The sequence below is a fragment of the Globicephala melas genome, chromosome X, assembly GCF_963455315.2.
Source record: "Globicephala melas chromosome X, mGloMel1.2, whole genome shotgun sequence".
Classification (NCBI taxonomy): Eukaryota; Metazoa; Chordata; class Mammalia; order Artiodactyla; family Delphinidae; genus Globicephala; species Globicephala melas.
In genome coordinates, this window is record NC_083335.1 from 85,934,488 (window position 1) to 85,962,446 (window position 27,959).

At 41.0% G+C, this 27,959-nt stretch overlaps 1 protein-coding gene across 1 annotated transcript; it reads right to left on the reverse strand.

Moving 5' to 3' along the window:
• Positions 1–7,062: 7,062 nt before the first annotated feature.
• RGN (regucalcin) lies at positions 7,063–27,903 on the reverse strand. Its single transcript, XM_030849827.2, has 7 exons — positions 27,767–27,903; positions 25,773–25,953; positions 23,519–23,701; positions 10,276–10,491; positions 8,634–8,765; positions 8,118–8,272; positions 7,063–7,436 (listed from the first exon to the last, which is right to left on the reverse strand). The coding sequence occupies exons 2-7, from the start codon at positions 25,939–25,941 to the stop codon at positions 7,386–7,388; spliced, it is 906 nt and encodes a 301-aa protein (XP_030705687.1). The 5' UTR covers positions 25,942–25,953; positions 27,767–27,903; the 3' UTR covers positions 7,063–7,385.
• Positions 27,904–27,959: the final 56 nt, after the last annotated feature.

The window sequence follows — 27,959 nt, forward strand, 5'->3', positions numbered from 1 at the left end:
TGTGCTTCAGATCATCCCTGGTCTCTTGATGGCCTACAACAAAGCTTTCTACATCCTTCTTGGAGTGCTGGGAGTCTCCTCATGCCAGCTCTGTTGCTCTCTGAACTCCCTTGAGAAATGGGGTTGGGAAAGGACCAAGCAGAGATCAGACAGCTAGTGGACTGCAGTGAAGATGGGGGGAGAGGCTGGCTGAAGCTTCAGACCCACATGCTCCCTGGAGATCCCTGATGAAAAGGCCTTTGCAGACTGGGTTTGAGCCGAGGTATTCATAAACAATTTTATGGAGTTGCTTTTCCCAGCTCCTGACCTGCATGTGCATGGATTGGATCCTGATTAATATACCAAAGACTTTGAGAACTGAGCTAGTGCTAGATCCCTTCCCTGGTCCCAGACTGACCACTGGGGGTACACACATGAGACAGACATGAATAACACTGAAAAGCCTGTGAAAACTGAACTGACACTGGAACCAGACTCACAGAAGACAGGATGGAACTTGTGGACTGAACCTAACCATGCAGATTGTCTGCTAAAACAAATGTATCAACATTCTTCATAGGATTTATTTATTTATTTTTAACATCTTTATTGGAGTATAATTGCTTTACAATGGTGTGTTAGTTTCTGCTTTATAACAAAGTGAATCAGCTATACAAATACATATATCCCCATATCTCTTCCCTCTTGTGTCTCCATCCCTCCCACCCTCCCTATCCCATCCCTCTAGGTGGTCACAAAGCACCGAGCTGATCTCCCTGTGCTATGTGGCTGCTTCCCACTAGCAATCTATTTTACATTTGGTAGTGTATATATGTCCATGCCACTCTCTCACTTCGTCCCAGTTTACCCTTCCCCCTCCCCATGTCCTCAAGTCCATTCTCTAGTAGGTCTGCGTCTTTATTCCCATCCTGCCCCTAGGTTCTTCATAACCTTTTTTTTTCTTTTTTTAGATTCCATATATATGTGTTAGCATACAGTATTTGTTTTTCTCTTTCTGACTTACTTCACTCTGTATGACAGACTCTAGGTCCATCCACCTCACTACAAATAACTCAATTTTGTTTCTTTTTATGGCTGAGTAATATTCCATTGTGTATATGTGCCACATCTTCTTTATCCATTCATCTGTCGATGGACACTTAGGTTGCTTCCATGTCCTGGCTATTGTAAATAGAGCTGCAATGAACACTGTGGTACATGACTCTTTCTGAATTATCTTCATAGGATTTAAATAAGACCTAGAGTCTCATAATGTAATATTCAAAGTGTCCAGGATACAATCCAAAATTACTCAGCATACAAAGAACAATGAAATATTCAATTCAAGTGGGGAATGACAATCACCAGGTGCCAAGAATGAGATAATGCTGATGTTGGAATTATCTGCCAAGCACTTTAAAGAGCTATTATAAAAATGATTGAGCAATCATGAAAATTCTCAAAACAAATATGAAAACGGAAAGTATTGGAATAGAAAAAAGACATAAAGATTAACCAAATGGAAATTTTAGAGCTGAAAAATAAAATAACAACAACAACAACAAAATCACTCAATGGACTCAACAGCAGAATAGAGATAATAGAGAAAAAAGCCAGTGAACTTGAAGATAGAGCAATAACAATCATCCAACCTGAACAAGAGAGAAAAAATATTGAAAAAAATTACCAGGAACTGTTAATTTCAGGAACTGTACTTCAGGAACCTGTGGCACAACAACAAAAAGTCTAATATTCAAGTAATTGGAGTCCGAGAAAGAAGAATGTGAGGCAGAAAAAAGTATTTTAAGAAATAATGGACCTCCAAACTTCTCAAGTTAGGTAAAAGACATAAGCCTACAGATTCAAGAGGCTGAGCAAACCCCAAACAAGATAAACCCGAAGGAATCCATATCCAGACACATTATAATCAAATTGCTGAAAACTAAAGACAAAATGAATAATCTTGAAATCAGTGAGAGAAAAATGACTCATTACCTGTAGGGGAACAACGATTTCAGCAACTGCAGATTTCTCATCAGAAACCATGAAAACCAGAAGGAAATGGCACAACATTTTAAAACTGCTAAAAGGCTGAAAGAAAAGAACTACCAACCATGAAGTCCATATCCAGAGAAAATAGCCTTCAGGAGTGAAGGTGAAATAAAGACATGGAAAATTAAGAGAATTCATAGCCAGCATACATGCTCTAAATGAATTGCTAAAGGAAGTTCTTCACACAATAAAAAGGATATAGGAAGGAAACTTGGAACATCAGAAATGAAGGAAGAACAACAGAAATGGTAAGTATCTTGGTAAATATAATAGACTATTCTCCTCTTGAGTTCTTTAAAACATGCTTGGGAGTTCCCTGGTGGTCTAGTGGTTAGGATTCCAGGCTTTTACTGCTGTGGCCTGGGTGCAATCCCTGATCACGGAACTGTGACTCCTCAAGCCATGCAGCATGGCCAAAAACAAACAAACAAACAAAAAGAATAAAACATGCTTGACGGTTGAAAGCAAAAAATTTAACATTGATGAATTTTCAGTGTATATAGATACAGTATACAATACACTTATACATGAAGGAGGAAGTGTAAAGGGACCTATATGGTGGTAAGGTTTATACATTCCAGTTAAAGTGATCCTAAATAGACTATGAAGAATTAACTATGTATTTTATAATCCCCAAAATAGTCATAAAAATTAACGCAAATAGATATAGTCAAAATCACGATAGGTACAAGAATAAGTTCAAATAACCCAAAAGAAGGCAGGGAAGGGCAAACAGAAGAACAATAAACAGGAAAAAGAGAGAGAGCGAGAGCAAATAATAAAATGGCAGATTAAATGCAAACATACCAGAAATTATACCAAGTGTAAATGGTTTAAACACATCAATTAAAATATGAGATTGCCAGAAGATTAAAAAAATGACCCAGCTTACACCTGAAACTGACACAATATTGTAAATCAACTATGCCTCAATTTAAAAAATGACCCAACTATATATGCTATCTAGAAGAAACTCACTTCAAATATAATGATATAGGTAGTACTTGAAAAGTAAAAGGTTGGAAAAAGATACACCATGCAAACATGAACTAAAAGAAACGGACAAAGTAGACTTTATTTATTTATTTATTTTTGGCCATGCCATGGGGCATGCAGGATCTTAATTCCCTGACCAGGGATCGAACCCATGCTCCCTGCATTGGGAGCACGGAGTCCTAACCACTGGACCGCCAGGGAAGTCCCTGACAAAGTAGACTTTAGAGCAAAGAAAATTACCAGAGATAAAGAGAGACCTTACATATTGAAGAAGAGTCAGTTTACCAAGAAGACAAACAGTTCTAAAGGTATATGTACCTAACAACAGAGTTCCAAAGTACACAAACCAAAAACTGTCAGAACTGAACAGAGAAATAAACAAATCCAAAATTATAGTTGGAGATTTCAACACTCCTTTCTCATTAATAGAACTAGAAAACAGAAGCTTAAGAAGGATATAAAACTGAATAACACCTGGGGGCTTCCCTGGTGGTCCAGTGGTTGGGAATTCGCCTTCCAATGTGGCTTCGATACCTGGTCAGGGAACTAAGATCCCACATGCCGAGGGGCAATTAAAACCCACACACCGCAACTAGAGAGAAGCCTGTGTACCACAACTACTGAGCCCATATGCTCTAGAGCCCATGCACCACAACTAGAGAAGCCCATGTGCCACAACTAGAGAGAAGTCCACAACGAAGAGCCCGCATGCTGCAACGAAGACCCAGTGCAGCCAAAAGAATAATAAAAATAAAATAAAATAAAATAAAAAAATTTAAAAAATCGAACAACACCATCAACTGAATCTGACATCTGTAGAACACTCCACTCATAACAGCAGAATACACATTTTTCTCAAGTGCACATAGAACACTTAGCAAGATAGACTATAACCTGGGTCATAAATCAAACTTTAATAAATTTCAAAGACTTGAAATTATAGAAAATATGCTCTCTGACCATAATGGAATTAAACCTGAAGTCAATGCCAAAAAGATAACAGTAAACTCTCCAATCATTTGGAAATTAAACAACACACTCAAAAAGTCTCCAAGGAAATTAGAAAATATTTTGAACTTAACAAAGATGGAAATACAACATATCAGTCTTTGTGGGCTGCAGAAAAAGAAGTGCTGAGAGGAAAACTTATAGCATTAAATGCTTATTTTAGAAAAGAAGAAATGTCTCAAATTCATAATCTAAGATTCCAATTTAAGAAGCTAGAGAAAGAACAACATAAATCAAAATAAAGTGGAAGGAAGAAAATAATGAAGATAGGAGGATAAATCAGTGAAATAAAAAATCAGTTCTTTTAAAAGATCAATACACTGATAAACCTCTGGCAAGACTGACAAAGAATAGAGAAGACACAAATAGCCAGTACCAGGGAGAAAGGGGGATGTTACTACAAACCTCATAGACATTATTAAAAAAAATAAGGAAATACTATGAACAACTCTAAGCACATAAATTTGACAATTTACACGAAAATGAATAGTTCCTTGAAAGCCAGAAACTACCAAACCTCACCAAGATTAAATAGATAACACGAGTAGTCCTATAATTATTAGGGAAAGTTTAAAAAACCTTCTGAAAAAGAAATCTCCAGGTCCAAATGGCTTCACTGGTGAATTTCGCTAAATGTTTAAAGAATAAATAACCATAAATAGACACTATCTTTTCCAGAGAATAGAAGAGGAGGGACTACTTTCTAACTCATTTTCTGAGGCCAGTCTTACCCTGATATCAACACCAGGCAAAGACACTAGAAATATAGAAAACTAGAGACCAATATCCGTGATGAACATAGATGTAAAAATCCTCAACAAAATTTTAGAAGGTTGAATCCAGTAATATATAAAAAGAATAATATGCCACCACCCAGGGCGGGGTTTATCCCAAGGATGCAAAAATCTATCATATTAATGTCTAAAGAAGAAAAACCATATGATCGCTATCAACAAATGCAGAAAAAAATTGATAAAATACATCCAGAATACTACTACTGGGCTTCCCTGGTGGCGCAGTGGTTAAGAATCCACCTACCAATGCAGGGGACATGGGTTCGAGCCCTGGTCCAGGAAGATCCCACATGCCGCGGAGCAACTAAGCCCACGCGCCACAACTACTAAGCCTGTGCTCTAGATCCCACGAGCCACAACTACTGAGCCCACGCACCACAACTACTGAAGCCCACACGCCTAGAGACTGTGCTGCACAACAAGAGAAGCCACCACAGTGAGAAGCCCGTGCACCACAATGAAGAGTAGCCCCTGCTCGCCGCAACTAGAGAAAGCCTGTGTGCAGCAAGGAAGACCCAGCGCAGCCAAAAGTAAATAAAAAATAAATAAATAAAATAAAATAAAAAACCAAAATACTACTACTAATAAAAACTCTCAGCAAACTAGACTAGAGGAGAACTTACTCAACCTAAGAAAGGGCATCTACAAAAAATTCTGCAGCTAACATCATATTTACTGAAGAAAGACTGCATGCTTTTCTCCTAAGATTGGGAACAAGGCAATGATATCCACTCTTACTATTCCTATTCAACGTAATGCCGGCAGTTTTAGTCAGTGCAATAAGGTAAGAAAAAGAAATTAAAATATACATATTGGAAAGGACAAAATAAAACTGTCTACTCACAGAAGACATGATTATATATCCAAAGAATCCCAGAGAAGTTATAGAGATACTCTTAGAACTAATAAGTGAGTTTAGCAAAGTCATTAGATACAAATTCAAGCTACAAACACCAATCATACTTCCATAAATGAGCAATGAACAACTGGAAACAAAAAATTTAAATAATAATAACACAATAGCTCCAGAAAATGAAATACTTGGATATAAACCTAACAAAACATGTACAAGATCTGTATGCTTGGGACTTCCCTGGCGGTCCAGTGGATAAGACTCCACTTTTCCACTGCAGGGAGCGGGGGTTTGATCCCTGGTCGGGGAACTAAGATCCCACATGCTGCATGTACGGCCAAAAACAAAAACAGAACAAAACAAATATCTGTATGCTAAAAACTACAAAATGCTGATGAAAGAAATCAAAGAAGACAAATAATTGGAAAGACATGCCATGTTCATGGGTTGGAAGATTCAAAATCGTAAAGATGCCAATTCTCTCCAAATTGTTCTACAGATTTAAAGTGATTCCAATGAAAATTGCCCCTGGATTTTTTTGTAGATATAGTCAAGCTGATTCTAAAATTTATATGGAAGGCCAAAGGAACTAAAAGAGCTAAAACAATTTTGATAAAACAAAGTTGGAGAAATCACAGTACCCAATTTTAAGGCTAATTTATAGTGACAGAAATCAGATCAGTGGTTTCCTGGGGATGGGGGCAGGCATACAGAAGGACCAAAGGGAAGGATTACAAAGGGACACAGGGAAAATCTTGGGGTAGTGGATAGATTCATTATCTTACTTGAGGTGTTGGTTTCATTAATGTGTATATATATGTCAAACTTATCAAATTGTACACTTTAAATATGTGTAGGTCAATTATAACTCAATAAGGCTATTTTTGTTTTGTTTTTGTTTTGTTTTGTTTTTTGTTTTGCAGTACGCAGGCCTCTCACTGTTGTGGCCTCTCCCATTGTGGAGCACAGGCTCCGGACGCGCAGGCCCAGCGGCCATGGCTCACGGGCGCAGCCGCTCCGCGGCATGTAGGATCTTCCCAGGCCGGGGCACGAACCCGTGTCCCCAGCATCGGTAGGCGGACTCTCAACCACTGTGCCACCAGGGACGCCCCAATAAGGCTATTTTTAAAGTATTCTTTCCAAAGTGATACATTACATCTACTAGGTGGCAGTCGGAACCATAGATTTTGCCAAAATGTTTGATTCTTATCCTCCAGCAATATTTTAATTTGTAAAATAACATACAGGAAAAGTAATATGAAGGTAGGTCGGCACTGCAGCATATTTTATAAGATTATGATGAAAATAAAAAGGAACATAATCATAGCAAGTCATTACCAGACTACTATTTATTAATGTTTTAAAGCTTTAGGTATAGTAAGTATCGAATGCAGAGTAAAGAACAAATATGGTTCCTTCCCCCTTCCCCGATTCCACCAGCAATTTGCAAAGAATCAAGAGGCTGGTTGACGGTTGAACACCTCTATATTTCTATAGCACTTTTGCAGAAGGCCTTATAGTATGTTATCAAAACCACCTGTCACCCCTTGTTAAAAATGCTCTATGTTTTAAAAATTGTAATTAAAAATTTAATCCTATTAATATCATTGCTTCATTTTTTTTTGTAACTAGACTGAAATTTCAGCACCAGAATTTTCTAGTTGTCTTCTAAGTCTCTTCCACTATGAAGGAAGGCCTGTCACTCATCCTGCATAGGGATAGGGAGGAATTCCTTTGACCCCCAGGCCAGTTATCTGTTAAAAAAAGAAAAGAGAGAAACTCTGATACAAGGTAATTCACAAGTATTCTCCAAAAACATTTTTATGATCCACAATAATATATTTAGCCACCTATTATCCTTGTTTTGTTTCCTGTAATAAAAAGGAACTATTTGATTAGGTATTTATGGTCCAACCCAATTATTCACATAGATAATAATTCAACTAGCAACCATTTACAACTAGGATTGAAAACTGAATTTATTTCTATCTTCTTCCCATCTGTTAAGAAAGGGGTTTGCGCCAGATGATTTCTACATTTCTTTTCAGCTCAAGAGATCTATAACTCTTATCAGTGTTTATTTCACTGCCAAAAAAAGTTAAGAACCTGAAAATATTCTTGCAACATCAAAACAATCAACTAATCTTATAAATGTGTTTCAAACACTGGTTTTCCAAGCCTATTCTACTGATTTATAGAATTTCAAACACCACTGAAGCAAAAAAATATTTTAAAGCACTGTACAAAGTGGGCTAAACACATTGTCCTGGACTTCAGGTCTAGAAAATCTCAATAAAATGTTTTTAAGTCTAGCATGATGAGCTTAAATGCCAAATACAATTGTATTTGGGAAGTATGAAAAAGCACCAATCATTCAGTTACTTAACCGAAGATCTCCCACCTCACCCTCAAAATAAAAGATATAGCCAGATCACCTTGAAAATTCCACCAGCTTCAGGTTGCTGCAGTAGACCCTCGGGGTCCATCCCATCCCGGGCACTGGTCACATACATTTCAGAGTAATCCTTCCCTCCGAAGCAGCATGAGGTTGTTTTAACAACAGGCAACTTCACAGTTCGGAGTCTTTTCCCTAGGTCACCAAATATTTCATTTAAGTCTAGCTCTAGCAAATTTCCACCCGCACAACTTTTCGGGACCCCTTGTGGAGCAATAGGAAAGTTCAAAGAAGATTTGGAGGTCAGACTTCGCCCAGGTATTTCACCTACCTTCCCCGACAATTTCTTCTGGGCAAAAAAGATTTACCTCTACAGGAAAAAGAGTTCTGACTATAACATTTTGGGCTATATCTTTGGTCTTTATTTCCAAAATCATCCAATTGAGACCTTTGAATATATCTCTATATAACTTTATTAGTAATGAAATTTCTCTGGCCCCTAGCGTCTGGTGTTTTCTAGACATGGCGGGGTTTTTCCATTCTGCTGTGGGCCTACCTGTCTCAGGATCCAAACGGATCACTCTTCCTCCATTGTAACAGGCCACCCAGAGCTTCCCCTCAACATCAATACACATTCCATCAGGGATTTGTTCTTCTTTCTCCAGCTTGTAAACACTTCTGCGGTTGGCTATGGTTAAAAAAACAAACAAACAGACAAACCAACCACACACACCCCCCCCAAAACCACAGGCCACTCAATACTGAGCATCAAACAATGAGCAATCAAGTTGATTATAAATACTGATCGCTTCTGCTTATCCAGTGTCTGGCAAATGGGTACCACAGGTGGGATGATTCAGGAGGATTCCTAACTCTAAAAATGTCTAAAAACATGAGTGGGCACCCCTCAACAAAGGATTTGTACTGTAGGATTTGGGGTGGATTCACTCCCTTTAGTTTGGGTACAGACACAGCTACCTAAGCTTTCAGAGGAGGAGAGAAAAAAGAAAGCAGAATTCTTAATAAAATAACAAAAGATATTTTTGAGGGACCTGAACTGAAGCCCTGCATGCCCACCTCAGACACACTTCAGTCTGTGGTTAGACCTTTGCTGTTTTACTTCCAAAAATGCCTACTTTGGGGAATTCCCTGGTGGCACAGTGGTTAGGACTCCACACTCTCACAGCCAAGGGCCCAGGTTTGAGCTGCCAACAGTTCACGCACAAAAACTAACAAGGTATATGAGTTCTGTTTCTGCCCAACTAAATGCTCCAAAATCACCTTATCTAAATATTAGAAGAGCTTGTTTCTGAAAAGAGGGGTATTCTGAAACCAACTGGCCGGCCTTAAAGGGAATCATAATATACAAAAAACAAGCATCAAAATCCAGAGGAACATTACACTACAAAATCCAGGTCATTACAGTAATCAGATTGAGGTATAAGGGGAAAAATGTTAAAACCATGTGTAAGTAAAGTGGGTAAAAACAGTCATGAAAAAGAGCACTACATATTTCAAAGCAAAACATCTGTGCTGGAATATTTAGCCTCTGATTAAATCTACATGAGACTCATGATTTTTTTCAAGTCATTTTTATGATTGGTTTTGCTCTTGTGGTCTGGCACCTTTCATGAAAGTTTCAAGCACTCCTTTTTAAATTCTTTCCAATAATTCCTTCCCTCCCAGTTTCCAACTATGGCTCATTTAGATCCGTTGGTGGAGTTGAACAATCTGCAACTACTTTTTTTACTTTTCCATTTTGAAAGGTTGTTAATTTGTCTTTAAGTACTTGCCTATAGTTAACTAAAGTACAAATAAGAAATATCAACCCCAAACTCTAATTTTCTGTTCTTTTTTCCCATTCTGTTGTATACTATTTGCCTTTAAGCACCAGCTGGTAGAACAGGATCCGTTTTACAGTGAGCCTCTTTCTAGTGATGGTTGCAAGAAAAAGGATTAAGGATCTAGCCATATTATGCAAACTGTGGCCATATTTAGTTGTGCTGAGAGCCATGGCTTGACTGGCAGCAGAGTCAAGCCTGTGTAATCATTACAATATTGGAATCATAACATTAGGCAGTTCTTTGTTTGAAAAGTAAGGACCTTTTCAAATGGGTTAAGGGCGAGGCAGCCTGCTAGTCATATGCATATGAAAAAAATACCAGCAATATTAAGAAAAATAATGAAAAAGTACATACAGATCTTCCCTGTTTGCAGGTCATAGTCAAAAGCATCCACCGAGTAGGACAGGCTATCGATGTAATAGAAGATTTTGTGGTCCAGAGACCAATCCAAACCATTGGAGATGTCCACCTGGTCAAAGTACTTTTCCACATGGTGGTCAGGAAAGAGGGAGTACAGGGACCCTTGGTGCCGCTCCAGAACTGCTGGAGCTGTTTCCTCAGCCATGGTACCTACAAAACCCAAAGAGTATGGATCTCAGCTGCACAGCATCCCGCGCATGCACTGCACCATCTTCTCTCACCAGGACTCCTTCCCTGTGATGAAATCAAGGAAATTATTATACAATCCCAATCTGGGTCCTATGGTTTTTTTTTTTTTTTAATGACAACTACCTTGCTTATAACGCAAATTAAAACTACCTTGAGAGGTTCTGGTTCCAGACATCTGCACCAACCTCATTTTCTCGCACTGAGCACAACTCTAAGACCTGGACAAAATGCATGGCATAGCTATTTGACAACTCTGCAATGTGAATTATCAGGCGGCTCAGAGAAGAACACAGAATTTGAAGTATCACCTAATTGGTGGCGAGTTCTTGAGCTCTCCATTTTATCCTCTAGTATGTCCTGGCCTGAACTCAACCCAGCTTGAAACTTGGAAGTGAGCACCATGGTGCAGGCAGAAAGAGGTCCGGGAGAAACCTCTAGATCTGGCGCAAGGAGCAGAAAACACTCCTACGGCTCAGAGAGAGAGTGGAAGAAACCCCCTGCTTATTTTCTCCTCCTTTTTCTCCATTTTCTCATGCACCAGCCCCCAGGCAATTCTGCAGTGAGGGTAGCAAAGGCAGAGAGAGGTCAGCAACAGGAAACTACAGGAATCAAAACTCTGAGGGAAGGCGACATTCCTCTGCATTTAGTGAAGCTGCAGGGACAAAAGGGCAGATCAAACACCGTTGCTTTCATGTTCTCTCTCTCTCCCCTCCTGCCACTTGGCCCTGGAGGCAGAACAGTCATAGAAGTGGGTGGTTTCTGACTGGAGGAATGAAAAGGAGCTACAGGAAGCTGGAAAGTACTAGAAGAGGGATGATGCTCAGGAATGCAACCCCATAAAGTTGTTTGTGATCTGCTGGGCTCATCTGTTTGTACATGCATGGATCTGATTCTAATTAGCATGCTAAAGATTTGGAGAATGGAGCTAATGGATAGAACTCCTTCTAGGTCTCAGACTGACCACTGAGTGGCGCACCTAATGGCACCTAATAGAAAGTAGGAACTTGTGGAAAGTGGAACTTGTGATCTGAACCTAAACATACAGATTGCTTACTGAAACGAATATATCAACATTCTCCATAGGATTTAAACAAGACCCAGCATCTCATAAGGTAATAGTCAAAATGTCCAGGATACAATCCAAAGTTACTTGGCAACACAAAGAAGCATGAAAATCTCAAGTCGTATAGGAAAACGAATCAAGAGGCAGACAGTGAGATGGCACAGATGTTGGAATTACTTGACAAAGACTAAAGCAATTCTTATAAAAATGCTCAAAAGAACGATCTGCAAAGTCTTAAAACAAAACTCAAAATAGCAGCAAAGGAGGAGAAATATAAAGAATCCCCAAGTGAAAATTTTAGAACTGAAAAATGAAATTAATGAAATAAAAAACCCACTGGATGGACTCAATAGCAGAATAGAGATGACAGAGGAATGAGTCAGTGTATCTGATGCTAGATCAAGAAATTATCCAATCTGAACAACAGAGAGAAAAAAAGACTGAAAAAAAATAGAGTGTTAGGGACCTGTGGGACAACAACAAAAGAGCTAACATATGTGTCACTAGATTCCTAGAGAAGAGGACAAAGAATACAGGGCCAAAAAATATTTGAAGAAGTAATGGCTCAAAACTCTCCAAGTTTGGTGAAAAGCATAAGACTATATATTTGAGAAGCTGAGCAAACCCCAAACAGGATAAGCCCAAAGAAACCTATACCCAGACACATCATAATCAAATTTCTAAAAACTTAAGTTAAATAGGGACTTCCCTGGCAGTCCAGTGGTTGGGACTCCATGCTTCCAATGCAGGGGGCATGGGTTTGATCCCTGGTCAGGGAACTAGGATGCCACATGCCATGTGGCATGGCAAAAAAAAAAAGAACAAACAAAAACCCAAAAAAACAAACAACCAAACTTAAGTTAAATAGAAATCCTCAAGATTAATGAAAGAAAAATGACATACATACAACATATAGGAGAATAATGATTTCAATGACTGTTGATTTTTCATGAGAAACTGTGGAGGTCAGAAGAAAGTGATACATTTTTAATTTGTTGAAAGAAAAATAATGTGTCAACCTAGAATTTTATATCAAGTGAAAATATCCTTAAAGAATGAAGGTGAAATAAAGACATTCTCCTGTGAAGTAAAACTAAGAGAATTTATAGCCAGCAGACTTGTTCTAAAAGAATTGCTAAAGGAAATTCTTCAGACAGAAGGGAAATACCAAAAGAAACAACAGGAATGAAGAAAGAGCAATAGAAATAGCACGTATATGAGTAAATATAATAGACTATTCTTCCTTTTAGTTCCTTAAAATATTTCTGATGATCGAAAGCAAAAATTACATTTTCTGATGGGATTTTAAATCTATGTATATAAAGACAACTATGACATAAATGGGTGATTGTCAATTGAAGTGGTAAAATATTGGTTCTAGACAGACTGTGAAAAGTTAACTATACATTTGTAATCCATTCAGGAGCCCTTAAAAAACTATACAGAGAGATATAGTGAAAAATCACAATAAGTAAATTAAAATTGAATTCTAAAAAATATTCAAGTAACCTAAAAGAAGGCAGGAAAGGGGAAACAGAGTAACAAAAAATACAGAGGGAAAGAAGAGAAAACAAATAATAAAATGGTGGATCTAACTCAAAGCATATCAATAATTACATTAAATGTAAATAATCTAAACACATCAATTAAGATAATGTCAGAATAAACTTTTTGAAAATAGAACTATATGCTGTCTATAAGAAACTCACTTCAAATATAAGAGACATAGGTAGCTTAAAAGTAAAAGGATGGGAAAAGACCTATCCTATGCAAATATTAATTTAAAAAAACTGTAGAGGCTATGTTAGTATCAGACAAGATATACTTAGAGCAAAGAAAACTACCAGGGATAAATAGGAGTAACTACATATTGTGAAAATAGTCACTTCACTAAGGAGACATAATAATCCTAGATGTGCATGTGCTTAACAACAGACCTTCAAAATACACAAGGCAAAAGTCAGAACTGAAAGGAGAAACACACAAATCCATAATTCCGGTTGGAGATGTCAGCATCCCTTTCTCCGTAATAGACTCAAGTAGATAGAAAATCAGCAAAGAAATAGAAGAACTGAATACCATTAACCAAACTGGACTTAAGTGACATTTATAGAGAACACTCCATTCAACAACAGCAGAATACACATTCTTCTCATGTGCCCATGGAATATGCACTTAGACTTGAGTGTGATCTCAGAGGATAGAGCAGAATTTAACATAATGAAGAAATCGGAAAGCTCATTTACTATAACATGCTCTATCTGAAAGAAGAGTGAGTTAGAGGAAAATGGACTGAAACTGGGAAGCCTGAACAGCAAGCCAGACCTCCCTCCTTGTTTTTTTGCTATAGGGCAGTTGGGCTTGTTTCCATTATTTCTGTTCCACCCCCACCCACCCCCTTCCCCCACTATCTGCCTCACAGAAGGAGATGCCTGGAACATGAATGTGGATCCCCCACTGCTTAGAAAGGGCTCTTCCTTAGTGGGAAAGAAACTGGAGCCCTGGTTTATCATTATCTAGTAGTGAGCCCGGACAGGTGAGACCTTGGGTGTTGGGACACCTTCAGGGTACTACCCACCACTAAGAGACCCCCATCCAGACTATCAGATGACCCCACCCTTTTCTGGGCCAGGGACAGCTCTCAACACCTGCTGAAATCTATAAACTCTCTCTAGAAAAATTTTCTCAGGTGCTTCTGACAGATGCACATGACCAGTATGTATGCACACTGATGCCTACAATTTTAAGGGGTCTCCAGAGGGCAAAGGTTAAGAATTGGGGACTCCAGGCTAAGAACTCAGGCCTCTGAGGGCATTTTAATTTTGTCTCACCAAGTGCCACAGAGCTGTAAACTTCTAGCCATAAGGGAGAGAGAAAATCAACTTCAACAGGAGGTAGAGTATCCAATCATATTTCTTCATCCTGCAGAAATTACTGGCAGAAGGGCTTCCAATGGATTCTCATCTTTAATCTTTCAACCTGTCCTGGACTAGATCTGTGCTTGTGTAAAGTCCAGGAAGATGGGAAACAATCCACACCACCTGCTCAGATCTTACTTACCTTCCATGTTGAAAGTGAATGGAGGAACTTCCCTGGAGGTCCAGTGGCTAAGACTCCGTGCTCCCAATGCAGGGGCCCCGGTGTGATCCCTGCTCAGGGAACTAGATCCCACATGCATGCCACAACTAAGAGTTCACATGCTGCAACTAAAACATCCCGCATGCCACAACTAAAGATCCTGCATGCCGCAACAAAGACCCAGCACAGTGAAAGAAAGAAGGAGATAGAAAGAGAAAGGAAGAAAGAAAGAAAGGAAGAAAGAAAGAAAGAAAGAGAATGGAGCCAGGACAGCATGGCTGATGATGTGAGTGGAAGAGTGGGGAGGTGGAAACAGCAGGGATTTAGAATCAACTTTGGCTAACTATAGGGTTGTTAGGATGGGAGCTAAATGAGAACTAAATGTGAAATGCATTATTTAATTTCAAACTTAGAGTTAAAATTCATTTAAATCTGTATATAACTCATTCTGCAGCCATCATAATAAAGATGGCTTCAAGTGAGAATCATCAAGGAATGTAAAAGCTAAGGAAGATATTTTGATGAGGACCAGGATATTTGCTTGGACTTAAAGTATCTCCCCATGTTGTAGCCAGCCTCTAAGTTGACCCATAATGATCCCTGCCTCCCAGTATTCACACCCTTGTCTAGTCCCCTCCATAATTTTGTGACCAATAGCACATGGCAGAAGTGATGCTATGTCACTTCTGAGATTGGTTATAATAGGACTGTAGCTTCCATCTTGGGCTTTCTCTCTTTCTCTCTCTCTCTGCCTCTCATCACTGGCTCTGGGGGAGGCCATGCCCCGGGCAGTCCTATGGAGAGGCCCACACAGTAAGGAAATGAAGCCTCCTGCCAACTGCCTGCCATGTAAGTCAGGTTTGAAGCAGATCCTCCAGGCCGCTTCACAGACTCCAGCTCCCTCCAAGGCTGTAGCCCCAGCCAACAGCTTGACTGCAACTTCAGGACATAGCCTTGAACCATGCAGCCAAGCCAGACCCAGGTTCTTGACCTTCAGAAACTATGTGAGATAATATATGTTTGTTATTTTAAGCCACTAAATTTCAGGGTAATTTGTAACACAGCAATAGATCACTAACAGACCCCACAAACTGCTTATAAATTGCAATTTAAAAATAGTAGCTATGTAGTAGAGAAATCTAAGACCTCAACTGGGTGATCAAAACTGACATCACCAATGAGGGACAGATGGTATCCAGATGGGATACCCCGAGAAGGACAGAACAGCACCTATGCAGTGATTCCAGCCATGAATATATAGCATCAATCTAATCACAAGGAAACATTAGACGCAAAAACATGAGGAAAGTTCTGTTAAAAAAGAGGGGAGTTGGGCGAGATTGTAGTCTTCAAAAATGGCAATGTAGAGACGCTGGCAGAGCTCACGTCAAGGAGTACTTCCCAGAACTTCTGCTGCCAGTGTCCTTGTCCCCACGGTGAGCCACAGCCACCCCCTGCCTCTGCAGGAGAACCTCCAACACTAGCAGATACACCAGAAATACATCTACACGTGGAACAACTCCTACAGAACACCTACTGAACGCTGGCAGAAGACCTCAGACCTCCCAAAAGGCAAGTAACTCCCCACGTACCTGGGTAGGGCAAAAGAAAAAAGATAAAAACAGAGACAAAACGATAGGGACGGGACCTGCACCAGTGGGAGGGAGCTGTGAAGGAGGAAAGGTTTTCACACACTAGGAAGCCCCCTCACGGGCCGAGACTGCGGGTGGCGGAGCGGAAAGCTTTGGAGCTGGAGGAGAGCGCAGCAACAGGGGTGCAGAGGGCAAAGTGGGGAGATTCCCGCACAGAGGATCGGTGCCGACCGGCACTCACCAGCCCGAGAGGCTTGTCCGCTCACCCGCCTGAGTGGGCGGGGCTGGGAGCTGAGGCTCGGGCTTCAGTCAGAGCGCAGGGAGCGGACGGGGGTTGGCGGAGTGAACACAGCCTGCAGGGGATTAGTGCACCACAGCTAGCCGGGAGGGAGTCCGGGGAAAAATCTGGAGCTGCCGAAGAGGCAAGAGACTTTTTCTTCCCTCTTTGTTTCCTGGTGCGCGAGGAGAGGGGATTAAGAACGCTGCTTAAAGGAGCTCCAGAGACGAGCGTGAGCCGCGGCTAAAAGCACGGACCCCAGAGACGGGCATGAGACGCCAAGGCTGCTGCTGCCGCCAGCAAGAAGCCTGTGTGTGAGCACAGGTCACTATCCACACCCCCCTTCTGGGGAGCCTGTGCAGCCCGCCACTGCCGGGGTCCTAGGATCCAGGAACAACTTCCTCAGGAGAACGCATGGCGCGCCTCTGGCGGGTGCAACGTCACGCTGGCCTCATGCTGGCCTCTGCCGCCGCAGGCCCGCCCCGCACTCCGTGACCCTCCCTCCCCCCGGCCTGAGTGAGCCAGAGCCCCCAAATCAGCGGCTCCTTTACCCACATCCTGTCTGAGCGAAGAACAGACGCCCTCCGGTGACCTACACGCAGAGGCGGGGCCAAATCTAAAGCTGAGCCCCGGGAGCTGTGAGAACAAAGAAGAGAAAGGGAAATCTCTCCCAGCAGCCTCAGAAGCAGCAGATTAAAGCTCCACAATCAACTTGATGTACCTGCATCTGTGGAATACATGAATAGACAACGAATCATCCCAAATTAAGGAGGTGGACTTTGAGAGCAAGACTTATAATATTTTCCCCTTTTCCTCATTTTGTGAGTGTGTATGTGTATACTTCTGTGTGAGATTTTGTCTGTATAGCTTTGCTTCCACCATTTGTCCCAGGGTTCTATCTGTCCGTTTTTTTTCTTAATAATTATTTTTTATTTTAATAACTTTATTATATTTTATCTTACTTTATTTTACTTTATCTTCCTTCTTTCTTTCTTTTTTCCTTCCTTCCCTCCTTCCTTGCTCCCTCCCTCCCTCCCTCCTTTCTTTCTTTCTTTCTACTTCTACTAATTCTTTCTTTCTACTTTTTCTCCCTTTTATTCTGAGCCGTGTGGATGAAAGGCTCTTGGTGCTCCAGCCAGGAGTCAGTGCTGTGCCTCTGAGGTGGGAGAGCCAACTTCAGGACACTGGTCCACAAGAGACCTCCCAGCTCCACATAATATTAAATGGCGAAAATCTCCCAGAGATCTCCATCTCAACACCAGCATCCAGCTTCACTCAACGACCAGCAAGCTACAGTGCTGGACACCCTATGCCAAACAAATAGCAAGACAGGAACACTAACCCACCCATTAGCAGAGAGGCTGCCTAAAATCATAATAAGTCCAGAGACACCCCAAAACACACCACCAGACGTGGACCTGCCCACCAGAAACACAAGATCCAGCCTCATCCACCAGAACACAGGCACTGGTCCCCTCCACCAGGAAGCCTACACAACACACTGAACCAACCTTAGTCACTGGGGACAGACACCAAAAACAACGGGAACTACGAACCTGCAGCCTGCAAAAAGGAGACCCCAAACACACTAAGATAAGCAAAATGAGAACACAGAAAAACACACAGCACATGAAGGAGCAAGATAAAAACCCACCAGACCTAACAAATGAAGAGGAAATAGGCAGTCTACCTGAAAAAGAATTCAGAATAATGATAGTAAAGATGATCCAAAATCTTGGAAATACAATAGACAAAATGCAAGAAACATTTAACAAGGAACTAGAAGAACTAAAGATGACACAAACAACAATGAACAACACAATAAATGAAATGAAAAATACTCTAGATGGGATCAACAGCAGAATAACTGAGGCAGAAGAACGGATAATTGACCTGGAAGATAAAATAGTGGAAATAACTACTGCAGAGCAAAATAAAGAAAAAAGAATGAAAACAAATGAGGACAGTCTCAGAGACCTCTGGGACAACATTAAACACACCAACATTCGAATTATAGGGGTTCCAGAAGAAGAAGAGAAAAAGAAAGGGACTGAGAAAATATTTGAAGAGATTATAGTTGAAAATTTCCCTAATATGGGAAAGGAAATAGTTAATCAAATCCAGGAAGCACAGAGAGTCCCATACAGGATAAATCCAAGGAGAAATACTCCAAGACACATATTAATCAAACTGTCAAAAATTACATACAAAGAAAGCATATTAAAAGCAGCAAGGGAAAAACAACAAATAACACACAAGGGAATCTCCATAAGGTTAACAGCTGATCTTTCAGCAGAAACTCTGCAAACCAGAAGGGAGTGTCAGGACATATTTAAAGTGATGAAGGACAAAAACCTGCAACCAAGAGTACTCTACCCAGCAAGGATCTCATGCAGATTTGATGGAGAAATTAAAACCTTTACAGACAAGCAAAAGCTCAGAGAGTTTAGCACCACCAAACCAGCTTTAGAACAAATGCTAAAGGAACTTCTCTAGGCAAGAAACACAAGAGAAGGAAAAGACCTACAATAACGAACTCAAAACAATTTAGAAAATGGGAATAGGAACATACATATCGATAATTACCTTAAACGTAAATGGACTAAATGCTCCCACCAAAAGACACAGATTGGCTGAATGGATACAAAAACAAGACCCATATATATGCTGTCTGCAAGAGACCCACTTCAGACCTAGAGACACATACAGACTGAAAGTAAGGGGATGGAAAAAGATATTCCATGCAAATGGAAACCAAAAGAAAGCTGGAGTAGCAATTCTCATATCAGACAAAATAGACTTTAAAATAAAGACTATTAGAAGAGACAAAGAAGGACACTACATAATGATCAAGGGATCGATCCAAGAAGAAGATATAACAATTGTAAATATTTATGCACCCAACATAGGAGCACCTCAATACATAAGGCAAATACTAACAGCCATAAAAGGGGAAATCGACAGTAACACATTCATAGTAGGGGACTTTAACACCCCACTTTCACCAATGGACACATCATCCAAAATGAAAATAAATAAGGAAACACAAGCTTTAAATGATACATTAAACGAGATGGACTTAATTGATATTTGTAGGACATTCCATCCAAAAACAACAGAATACACTTTTTTCTCAAGTGCTCATGGAACATTCTCCAGGATAGAGCATATCTTGGGTCACAAATCAAGCCTTGGTAAATTTAAGAAAATTGAAATTGTATCAAGTATGTTTTCCGACCACAACGCTATGAGACTAGATATCAATTACAGGAAAAGATCTGTAAAAAATACAAACACATGGAGGCTAAACAATACACTACTTAATAATGAAGTGATCGCTGAAGAAATCAAAGAGGAAATCAAAAAATACCTAGAAACAAATGACAATGCAGACACGACGACCCAAAACCTATGGGATGCAGCAAAAGCAGTTTTAACAGGGAAGTTTATAGCAATACAATCCTACCTTAAGAAACAGGAAACATCTTGAATAAACAACCTAACCTTGAACCTAAAGCAATTAGAGAAAGAAGAACAAAAGAACCCCAAAGTTAGCAGAAGGAAAGAAATCATAAAAATCAGATCAGAAATAAATGAAAAAGAAATGAAGGAAATGATAGCAAAGATCAATAAAAGTAAAAGTTGGTTCTTTGAGAAGATAAACAAAATTGATAAACCATTATCCAGAGTCATCAAGAAAAAAAGGGAGAAGACTTAAATCAATAGAATTAGAAATGAAAAAGGAGAAGTAACAACTGACACTGCAGAAATAGAAAAGATCATGAGAGATGATTACAAGTAACTCTATGCCAATAAAATGGACAACCTGGAAGAAATGGACAAATTCGTAGAAATGCACAACCTGCCAAGACTGAATCAGGAAGAAATAGAAAATGTGAACAGACCAACCACAAGCACTGAAATTGAAACTGTGATTAAAAATCTTCCAACAAACAAAAGCCCAGGACCAGATGGCTTCACAGGAGAATTCTGTCAAACATTTAGAGAAGACCTAACACCTACCCTTCTCAAACTCTTCCAAAATACAGCAGAGGGAGGAACACTCCCAAACTCATTCTACAAGGCCACCATCACCTTGATACCAAAACCAGACAAGGATGTCACAAAGAAAGAAAACTACAGGCCAATATCACTGATGAACATAGATGCAAAAATTCTTAACAAAATACTAGCAAACAGAATCCAACAGCACATTGAAAGGATCATACACCATGATCAAGTGGGGTTTATTCCAGGAATGCAAGGGTTCTTCAATATACGCAAATCAATCAATGTGACAAACCATATTAACAAATTGAAGGAGGAAACCATATGATCATCTCAATAGATGCAGAGAAAGCTTTTGACAAAGTTCAACACCGATTTATGATAAAAACCCTGCAGAAAGTAGGCATAGAGGGAACTTTCCTCAACATAATAAAGGCCATATATGACAAACCCACAGCCAACATCATCCTCAATGGTGAAAAACTGAAAGCATTTCCACTAAGATCAGGAACAAGACAAGGTTGCACACTCTCACCACTCTTATTCAACATAGTTTTGGAAGTTTTAGCCACAGCAATCAGAGAAGAAAAGGAAATAAAAGGAATCCAAATTGGAAAAGAAGAAGTAAAGCTGTCACTGTTTGCAGATGACATGATACTATACATAGAGAATCCTAAAGATGCTACCAGAAAACGACTAGAGCTAATCAATGAATTTGGTAAAGTAGCGGGATACAAAATTAATGCACAGAAATCTCTGGCATTCGTATACACTAATGATGAAAAATCTGAAAGTGAAATCAAGAAAACACTCCCATTTACCATTGCAACAAAAACAATAAAATATCTAGGAATAAACCTACCTAAGGAGACAAAAGACCTATATACAGAAAATTATAAGACACTGATGAAAGAAATTAAAGGTGATACAAATAGATGGAGAGATATACCATGTTCTTGGATTGGAAGTATCAACACTGTGAAAATGACTCTACTACCCAAAGCAATCTACAGATTCAATGCAATCCCTATCAAACTACCACTGGCATTTTTCACAGAAGCAGAACAAAAAATTTCACAATTTGTATGGAAACACAAAAGACCCCAAATAGCCAAAGCAATCTTGAGAACGAAAAGCGGAGCTGAAGGAATCAGGCTCTCTAACTTCAGACTATACTACAAAGGTACAGTAATCAAGACAGTATGGTACTGGCACAAAAACAGAAAGACAGATCAATGGAACAGGATAGAAAGTCCAGAGATAAACCCAGGCACATATGGTCCCCTTATCTTTGATAAATGAGGCAGGAATGTACAGTGGAGAAATGACAGCCTCTTCAATAAGTGGTGCTGGGAAAACTGGACAGGTACATGTAAAAGTATGAGATTAGATCACTCCCTAACACCATACACAAAAATAAGCTCAAAATGGATTAAAGACCTAAATGTAAGGCCAGAAACTATCAAACTCTTAGAGGAAAACATAGGCAGAACACTCTATGACAAAAATCACAGCAAGATCCTTTCTGACCCACCTCCTAGAGAAATGGAAATAAAAACAAAAATAAACAAATGGGACCTAATGAAACTTCAAAGCTTTTGCACAGCAAAGGAAACCATAAACAAGAACAAAAGACAGCCCTCAGAATGGGAGAAAATATTTGCAAATGAAGCAACTCACAAAGGATTAATTTCTAAAATTTACAAGCAGCTCATGCAGTTTAACAACAAGAAAACAAACAACCCAATCCAAAAATGGGCAGAAGACCTAAATAGACATTTCTCCAAAGAATATATAGAGACTGCCAACAAACACATGAAAGAATGCTCAACATCATTAATCATTAGGGAAATGCAAATCAAAACTACAATGAGATATCATCTCACACCAGTCAGAATGGCCATCATCACAAAACCTAGAAACACTAAATGCTGGAGAGGGTGTGGAGAAAAGGGAACACTCTTGCACTGCTGGTGGGAATGTGAATTGGTTCAGCCACTATGGAGAACAGTATGGAGGTTCCTTAAAAAACTACAAATAGAACTACCATATGACCCAGCAATCCCAATACTGGGCATATATCCTGAGAAAACCATAATTCAAAAAGAGTCATGAACCAAAGTGTTCATTGCAGCTCTATTTACAATAGCCCGGAGATGGAATCAACCTAAGTGCCCATCATCAGATGAATGGATAAAGAAGATGTGGCACATATATACAATGGAATATTACTCAGCCATAAAAAGAAACGAAATTGAGCTATTTGTAATGAGGTGGATGGACCTAGAGTCTGTCATACAGAGGGAAGTAAGTCAGAAAAAGACAAATACCGTATGCTAACACTTATATATGGAATTTAAGGGAAAAAAATGCTATGAAGAACCCAGAGGTAAGACAGGAATAAAGACACAGACCTACTGGGGAACGGACTTGAGGATATGGGGAGGGGGAAGGGTGAGCTGTGACAAAGCGCGAGAGAGGCATGGACATATATACACTACCAAACATAAGGTAGATAGCTAGTGGGAAGCAGCCGCATAGCACAGGGAGATCAGCTCAGTGCTTTGTGACCGCCTGGAGGGGTGGGATAGGGAGGGTGGGAGGGAGGAAGATGCAAGAGGGAAGAGATATGGGAACGTAAGTATAACTTATTCACTTTGTTATAAAGCAGAAACTAACACACCATTGTAAAGCAATTATACCCCAATAAAGATGTTAAAAAAAAACTCATTTAAACTGCACAAATACAATACAAATTTTAGTCTGCTAGAGACAACAGTTGAAAGGGATATCTATGAAGTTTTTCTCATGGGATTTTTTTTTTTGATACAAGTGACTTAAGTAATAATGAAAGAAGAACCCCAGACCCCTTACGAACACTTATTTTACTACTGCAGCTGTGAGGCTTTTGTAAGTCACATTCTGGTCTTCCCCAAAGCTCAGTAAGTAGGTGCTAAAGGTAAACCATACCGGCAAAGTATCTCCCAGCGGGATCCACCTTCCCGTCATTGAATCGATTGTTTTTCTTGTCTTTATCTACTGTGGCCAAGACAACTGCTGATTGATCTTCCCAGTTCAAAGCACAGAACTTTGTTCCAACTGTGGCGACATAGCCTCCTGAGTGGCGAAGGGCCACAGAGCTGACTGGGGCATCTGCAGAGGTAAAAGCAGCAGTCAGGGGGCAGCCAGTAGTCACACTGTGTCCATCACGCCACCCGGCATCTCTAAGAGGTTGCAGCTCTTTTGACAAGGGGAGTGCTCCCTCCTCTCTGTTGAACAGTGAAGGTTACATAACCCAGTATATTCGTTGATCATGAACTCCGTGTGCTGTTCCGGGCAGCATGGATGTAAAGATGAATGAAACCCAACTCCTCTGGAAGCTCTGAGTCTAGCGGGAGAAGCAGAGAAGTCAAATCACAGCAGCCACCGTACACTGGGGCAGATGCCACAGCAAGTTCAGAGGAGAGGTTCCTAAGGGGGTGATGTGTAAACCAGGGCAGTTGTCACAGAGCAAGCAATGCTCAGTTTGCCTGATCTTCAGGAAATGCAGGGACACAAACTGTGTTTAGTTCCAGCAACTGGGTTTTGTGACATCTCTCTCTCCCTCAAGTACGGGACTTGTCTTTTTTTTTTTTTTTTAAATTAGGACTTGTCTTGTTAAACGTACCCTGTTTTGTATGTATTTAATTGAAAATTGTTTCTTAAATCCTTTTTGGAAGTAAGCATGATTAAAAAATAATAGAGGGACTTCCCTGGTGGCACAGTGGATAAGACTCTGCGCTCCCAATGCAGGGGCCCGGGTTCGTTCCCTGGTCAGGGAAGTAGATCCCACATGCATACCGCAACTAAGGAGCCCACGTGCTGCGACTAAGGAGCCGGCAAGCCACAACTAGGGAGCCCGCCTGCAGCAACTAAGACCCGACACAACCAAATAAATAAAAATAAATAGTAAAAAAAAAAAAAAGAAATGTAGATGCAATGATTTAAAAAATCACGTCTTCCTTATACTACTATATTTTGTATATTTAAATTTTAGGTTTTCTGGGTTTAACATTTTTCCACATATAAGGAAACTTTTTTTAAGTGGAGAGATTGATTACCATGGTGAGTACTCACAGGAAACAAATTGACAGACTTTATTGTGAAAACATTTCCTAAGCATCTATTCAGTGCAAGACGCTTGGTGCCCTGTGCAGAAGTTGATTGGAGCCGTGGAGGGTCCCAGGGAATGTGCAAGACACTAGTAGGAGCGTCATATCCTCATCAGGGATCCCAACCTGTGGCCTGAGGCTTCTGTTAGCTTTTAAGCTGCTGTGGACACCACAAGCCCTTCCCAGGGTTGGGGGGGGGTTGTTTGTTTTGTTTTTGTTTTGAAGATTAGGGGTAGGAATATATCCCTAATGTGTGCATATTGGGAAAGAGAGACTAGGGAAGGTGATGGGTCCCTCCCCCAAGTCTGATCACAGTGGGTCACAGTCATTTTGCCTCGAGCCACAGTCATGTCCGTGAGTGAATTAAAAGCTGTTCCCTCTCATCTAAGAAAAAAAGGTCCCCAGTTCTGGGTTGAGAGTGTCCTGAGGTCACAGGAATTCCTGGTATCTCTTTCCCAGGAACACAATAATGAAAAGAAGAAACTTCTTTATCTCTAGTCAAGCCCATATCCTTGGGCCATAAAATGTGATAAACCCCTCCATGGGAAATCACAGGGCCATTAACAGAATCATACTCCAATGCACTCGAAATTCCTTTGTGAATCCTGTTTTGAACAGTGAACAGAAAGCCCTGGTTAATGCTTTCTAAGTCCAAAAGCTCCTCTTTGCACAAAGAGGGGATATATCTGTTGTTATTATTATTATTTTGTTTTTCAAATTAAGGCCTTGGCCTGACCCAAGGTAGATAACCTTTGCTGTGCCACAAACCGGGTCTCCAACTTTCACGGCTGTTAACTGAAGGTATGATGGAAAGATCCTACCGTGACTCACCATCCAAAACATAATGGGGAATGTTGCCCGGCACCCGCAGGGGAAGAGGAAAGTATTGACCATCCAGATTTTACTCCTGGGTCAAAGTGGGGGACACAGAAAGGATGACAATCCAACAGTTTTCAAGCATATTCAGTACGCTTTAACAAGAAGGTTCCGGAGGAATGACACATTAGGTGACCGTGCCTCCCCAGGGAAGAGATGGCTGTCTGGGCAGATCCAAGCCCATCCTTCATCCTTACCCACGGTCACTTGCTGCACTTCCTTGCTGAGCGAATCCCACCGGCAAACCTTTTTTGCAGGAATATCTACGAAGAGCAGAGAGTTGGATGCCTCCTCCCAGACTGGAGACTCACCGCAGCGCCAGTTCTCCCGCAAAACACACTCAATCTTAGCGGAAGACATTGTCATGGGAGAGATTTACTGAAGACAACAGAGATAAAGTGAAATGTCATCGCATGGAGCAAATTCAGCAAAACACCTAAGACGCTGGTAAGATCCCAATACAGATTGAGTTTTTAAAATCAGAACTGGAAAGGCTGGACACACTTTCCCCAGATCAGAACAAAATACGCAATGTGGCAGGAGGAGACAGATAAAAATGAAGAAAGAGCTGATAGGCCATAACACAAGACATCTTCAATCAACTTACCGGTGCTTTTTTTTTTTCTTCAAGGTTTCTCTTAAAAAGAGAGAGAGAAAAAGCAACACTCCAACATCCACACCTTGGCGCTAGTGACCCCCAGAGAGAGCTGGCTGCTTCTACAAGGCAAGGCTGCCTTTATGCCAGCACCCAAGCCCCCAAGGCGGGTCAGGGGGTGGGAAACTACCTCATTGGTGGCCCTCTGGGCATCCTTCTCCTGCTGTCCTTCCCATCCGTTGCATGGTGTTGATTTCCTTCTCTAACGGCCCAAAGGCCAATCTTCCTGCTCTGCACTTTTCTGAACTGCATTTTTCGAAATGCAGTTCATCAGTGATAATACACTAAAGTAGAAATAACATCCATATTCTTTTTTTTAATTTAAGTATAGTTGATTTACAATGTTGTGTTAATTACTGCTGTACAGCAAAGTGATTCAGTTTATATATATATATATATTCTTCTTTTAAAATTTTCTTTTCCATTATGGTTTATCATAGGATGTTGAATATAGTTCCCTGTGCTATACAGTAGGACCTTGTTGTTTATCCATCCTATATATAAAAGCTTACATCTGCTAATCCCAACCTCCCACTCCATCCCTCCCCCAGCCCCCTCTCCCTTGGCAACCACCAGTCTGTTCTCTATAACATCCATTTTCAAATTCAGACAATGGAAAGGGGGGAGAAAAGGACATTGTTGGGGCACCACTGTAGGAAATGACAGCCCCTCAGCTATTTCTTGCTGCCTAGGAAGGCACCATGCCAGTTTGGCAAGGAGTCTTGAACTCCATAGGCAGGAACATTCTATGCTGGGACTTTAGGCCAGAGGCTGTGACCAGCGAACAGGTAGAAGAAAAAGAAAAATAATCAGAAAAGAAAAAATCCTTACTTAAGAAACCCACGTGGGAGAGGAAAGACAGACAACTTTCAAGAGCATTCTCTCTTTCCCAGACTGTGTCCTGATGGTGATCAAAACTGCCTGCATCTTCACCTTTCTCCTTGACAATTATCTGATTTGAAGTCACTGGTCCCACACATGGATGGGCAAATTAATGGTAGGGGAAAATAATCTTTGGTTTAATATTACCTTCGATAAATCGCTTTTTTTTTTTTTTTTTAAGAAACACAGCTCAAATCGTCCTCAAATGCTGCCTGCCAGCGCTGTAGCATTTGCAGTCCTCACTGGCTGTTAAAAATTGGCAGAGGTTCTAAAGGCCTTCCTGCTGTCAATCTGAGATAAGGCCCAAGATCAGACGCAGGACTTTTGCAATCGCAACTTTTAACCCCACGCTCCGTGGTGCAAGCCGGGGGGAGGGGGTGTCTGGCAAATGTCCCTTTTCTGCTCGGGCCACCTGTGCGGGCGCGGGCCCGGTACCGGCTGGAGGCGCAGCCGCGGCCTAGGGTGCCGCGGGGAAGCTGAAGGTTGTGCCCGCCTCCTCCCCAGCCCCGGCCGGCCGAGTGGGGCGCGGGTCCCCGGGTGGCAGAGGGGGTCGGTCTCCTTTCAGCCGCGCGGGTTTGGGGGTGGGGCTGGCTGTCGCCAGATGTCCCCTCTCCAGGGAGGGGGCGGGGAGGCCGGCCTGAGCAGGACACTCACCAGCCTGATGACTTGCAGGTGGCTCAGAGGTCAGGTGGCAGAGCAGGGCCCGCGGTGGAGAGTCACCCGGCCGGAGCTGTGGGTGGGAACCGATTCCCTCCAGGCCTTCCCTCCTCCTCGGCAGGAAGAATCCAGCAAAGCCCGCTGGGGCAGGGAGGTGGGATAGAGGCTTGGAGTCCAGTGAACCTAAGCT

What these genes read in the sequence shown, in the direction of transcription:
- RGN (XM_030849827.2), bottom strand. Translation starts at nt 25,941, where the DNA reads ATGACAATGTCTTCCGCTAAGATTGAGTGTGTTTTGCGGGAGAACTGG. An exon ending in AGTGCAGCAAGTGACCGTGG is followed by an intron (nt 23,702 to 25,772) that starts GTAAGGATGAAG and finishes TTACCTCTGCAG; the next exon opens with ATGCCCCAGTCAGCTCTGTG. An exon ending in CCTGCAAACAGGGAAGATCT is followed by an intron (nt 8,766 to 10,275) that starts GTATGTACTTTT and finishes TTTTAACCATAG; the next exon opens with CCAACCGCAGAAGTGTTTAC.